General features: G+C 40.0%; 1 protein-coding gene across 1 annotated transcript; it reads right to left on the bottom strand.

Annotated features, from left to right (window-relative positions):
- Positions 1–468: 468 nt before the first annotated feature.
- Positions 469–3,305, bottom strand: LOC106925091 (uncharacterized). The gene is made up of 6 exons (XM_014999180.2): positions 2,699–3,305; positions 2,509–2,630; positions 1,509–1,662; positions 1,296–1,411; positions 1,126–1,219; positions 469–609 (listed from the first exon to the last, which is right to left on the bottom strand). The coding sequence occupies exons 1-6, from the start codon at positions 2,928–2,930 to the stop codon at positions 545–547; spliced, it is 783 nt and encodes a 260-aa protein (XP_014854666.1). The 5' UTR covers positions 2,931–3,305; the 3' UTR covers positions 469–544.
- Positions 3,306–4,331: the final 1,026 nt, after the last annotated feature.

Genomic DNA, 4,331 nt, shown 5'->3' with positions numbered 1-4,331 from the left:
TGACCAGCTCTGTGCTGCAGGAGCCCATTAGAAGGGAAACACCTACAACATGCAGGGAGTAGTCCCTCAGGACCAGGATGGAGAACACACACTGTAAAGCAATTAAAATAAAATCTAGAGAAAACTTAATTGAAATATCAACAAACATCTAGTGTCAGCCGCTAGCTGTTAAACGGCTATCAAATACTAAGATGTGCTTGTTAAAATGAAAATCCAGGTTGATAATCAAACCTCAGACTACTGCAGTCAAGCAGCATTGTTCATCTGTCTTCAGTCAGAGGTCTCTTATGATTTGTTGTGAGACTGACTGGTGCAGGAAATCCTTCCTGCCCTCAGCACCACCATCCATTATGACTGGTTGAAGACAGTTGGATGAGCTACAACTTTGAATGTCTTTTTGGGACAAAGTATTTTTTTAAACTGAACTGAATCTACATAATGGTAATGTATATAGAAAGGATCCTCATGTTACATTTCATAAATTTATTGTAGTTTGGTTTTCTTAAATACATTTATACATCCATATAAAAAATAAAAAGTCAGGTCAGGTGGAACTGTTGAACTCCTCGCTGTAGCCTGGCAGCACAGACAGAACTACACTCTTAGCACCTGCAACAAAACAAATACAGAAATGACCGTCAGTTTTTTATCCATGAACATGTGCTGGTGTCTACTTTCAGCAGAAAAACACTCCTTTTGTCTCAAAGAGTAAAGAACAACAGTCCTGGCCAAAAGGTTTTGTTGTGAAAAATGATCAACTCTGAGGGTAAGAAAGAAAATTCTGTAAAGCTTTATAACATTAATACAATAACATACTATTTCTTGCAGTCAAACAGATACTCATGACTGTAAAAGTATGCAAGCATTAAGAAAAGCTGAACAAGATCATATTAATCAAATCCCAAAACCAAATTACATGCATATAGTCACTGTAAAATGTAATTTATAGTCAGTTTTCCACTACCTGCTGCATGCTTTAAGATGCCAGTTTAGGCTTGAATAGCTTCAAAAAACGCCAACTGCTTTTAGCACAGCTTTAAAACAACAATAATCTTTGCCAGTGTCCCTTCATATAGCATATTTTATAGCATATTTATAGCAAAATATGCATTCAAAGTAAATGACCTGAGCTGGCAAGGCTGTCATAAAACTGCTTTATTTCCTCCGCTGTGGCAGGTGGAACTGCAGGTGTAGTCTGTCTTGAATTCTCATTGATGGTCTGAAAGGACACACACCATGTTCGTATGTCACACACACATCATTTTCCCGATCCTTTAAAGGAAACAGATCTGCACCTTTTTCCTCTTATTTGGGTATGAAAAGTTGACGTCAAGCGCAGGTTCGACACTCCGCCGGCTACGTGGAGAGTTTGGGAGGGCAGGGGACGACTTCTCCTGCTGTATGCGCACACCTTGAAGAAAACCCCCATCAGAGCACTGCGAGTAAATATTCAGATCCATATATTTATATATATGTTATAAAGCACTGCTGGGAAAACAGCAACTTACATGCATCAAGTGCAAACAGCGTGGCGGCAACATGTGAACAGACCACATCTGAACTCGCCATACATGTGCAATGACCAGAAACGACGAGGCCACTGGGTTCGATGATGGTCCACACAGGATGAGGATTCTCAGTGAGGCCTTCAAACTGGATCACCTGACAGGAAAACAAACGAGCAAAAAGGCTTTTAGTGCGACATTTTATACTGGTAAGAGTAGATGGAAGAAAACGATCACATAAATTCTTCAACTTAATTTGGAACCAACAGGCAACACTTGGGACACCACTGAGTGGTCCAACAGGACATTGTTCCCAAACACTTATCCAAACAGGTTTTGCAATGATTAAAGCTGCTAACAGAGAAGTTTGTGGACTGGAGGAAGCTGCAGTACCAAGAGAGGACACACACATGCACAGAGAGAACAGACAAACACAGAAAGATTAAAACCCAAGACGTTCTGATGCAAGATAACAATGCTACCAAAAGTGCCACCATCTAACTAGGCAGAAGCCAAACAATACATTCTGCCAGTTCTTTAAAGACACCCACATTTCTTTCATACTTGGAGGTGGCAGCATCATGCTGTTGGGATGTTTTTCTTCTGGTAAACTGGTCAGAAATGAGTAGAGCTTCATCTTTCAGCAGGACAATAACGCCACATCAAATCATATTCATGGTTTGGAATGGCCTACTCAAAGTCCAGACCAAAGTCCATGACTTGGAAATTGCTCTCAATCCAGTGGAATTGGTTTGCAAAGCATAATGGACTAACAAATGTAAAGTGATTGTTGCTAGTAGTTCCTACTATGGCGACAGATTAGGTAAATACACTTATCCACAGCTTCACTTCTAGTTTTCAGTGAAAGGTACACAAATACATACAAACGAAATAAAAACGCAACGATTTATTATTAGTTTTCTGACGTCTGTCAGTTTCCTTCCGCTTTACAGTTATTCTGTGTTTGGCTTTGGTTCCCAGCAGGTTTTCCAGTCTGCCTCACCTTGCTGGTTACGATGAACTTGTCTTTCCTGGTGCACAGCATCAGAGATCTGACCCAGCCACGGAGGAAGAACCGGTAAGCGTCCAGGCTCTTGTAAGCCTTCAGTGCGCCTGCGCTGTACCCTGCATGCAACAGTAACAGTTTACAGACTATCTGCCGAGTATACAGTCCACTATAGGAGCCAACGTACCTGGTACTTCGATGAGAAACATGAATATATCAGGGTAACACAGGCCTGGCAGCTCCTCGATGCTACACTCTCTGGCGGGTTTTTGTTGTGTTGGGGGGATTAGATACGGATCTTCACCCACAGCGGAGATTTTATCATCATAGCGTCGCCTGGCAACACTATTCAGTCTTTGATAGTAATCTGACTTCATAATAGTGTCAGACTGGCGAACCTTTTTTGTAGAATGTGGCATGACTTCCTCTGTTTTTTGTTTATGTTTCTCATTTGCTTCTTCTTCTTTTGTTGTTATGGCAGCTGACAGCCAACATTGTAGTAGTGCTGCCACCTACTGAGCTGGAATGTGGGTGGTAGCCTATATGAATAATGAAGTTGCTCTCTATTTTCTTATTATTTCAAATCACATATCCCTTATGACATATCACTTACATTATACCCGATTTATTTTCTTTTTCCTTAATCGTTTTCCTTTCTTCTTTTTTATATAATCCTCCACCCTCTCTCTCACTGTCTCACTCACCCTCTCTCTTTCTATCTTTCTCTCTCACTCTCTCTCTCTCTCTGGTGTTCATTGTCCTATTATTACATATGTCTATGATACACTTTTATTATTTTTTGTGACTATTTTCCATATCGTCACCATCCTAAAATAATGGCCTAAGTCACTTATTGCCAAAAGATGATTTATGAAACAAAAATAATCACTTTTGGCAAAATCTCGGCCATTGTTTTAGGAATGTCTCGATATTTTTTCACTTATGTCTGACCTATTATTAATCAGATTAAAGCTATTTGGCCCCGCCCTTCTAGAGAAGGTTCTTGTCTCTCATTGGTTGATTTTTGGTGTTCCGCCACGTTCGAAAAACTAGTGTCGAGCTCCTCTTGTTGTAATATTAAGATATTTAAATAAGAAAGTTAAAATTAGGATGCTCATTAAAATAAATGAAATCGGTGAAGTAGAAAGCGCAATGTCGCCTTCAGAGAACGAGAAAGGGAAGGAACAAGCAGCCGACATTAAGGTGACATTTTCCGCGGGTGAGGCAGAGTCCTTCAACAAGACGTTAAGACGGTGAGTCGCTTAAACTTGGTTTGTGGATCGAACCAGGTTAGAACCCCAGTATTACTAACGCAGTTCAAATATATGCAGACCAGCAGAATCGCAATGGCTCCTCTCGATTAAGAGGACCAATTCTGGCTAGACTAAGTGCAGTGGCGTCTCAATGCCACAAGATGGCAGCAGGAGACCACTGGGGATGCAAAAATAGAACGTGTATGTGCAATTGGTTTTTTTAGTTTCTTTTACTTTTTATTTGTATTATTAATGGAATTATTGAGTTATTTGGCAGAAAGTAGGCTGTTCTTTTTTTTTTACTTTGGTGTTTTCAGTGTTAGTCCTATCTATGGAAAAACTGGTTAAAGTCCTGCGATGAAATGTGGAGGATGTAAAAAGTACATAAGAAAGATATTCTGGAGTAATTAATATCTTACAGTGCTTAACAAATCTGAGCCCTTATATAGAAACCAAGAAAAAGAAATGTGTTCTATCACAGATATGTCTTTTATAAGAAACGGGTAAAATGTCTGTGTTGCATGTGTATGGTTTTTGGCTCCCCTTCCTACAGGTCTGTAGTGAGAC

The sequence above is a fragment of the Poecilia mexicana genome, unplaced genomic scaffold (assembly GCF_051168715.1).
Source record: "Poecilia mexicana isolate PSO_F unplaced genomic scaffold, ASM5116871v1 scaffold_23, whole genome shotgun sequence".
In the NCBI taxonomy this organism is placed as follows: domain Eukaryota; kingdom Metazoa; phylum Chordata; class Actinopteri; order Cyprinodontiformes; family Poeciliidae; genus Poecilia; species Poecilia mexicana.
Note: the sequence above shows the minus strand (reverse complement) of the source record. Positions and strands in the feature narration are given on the sequence as shown.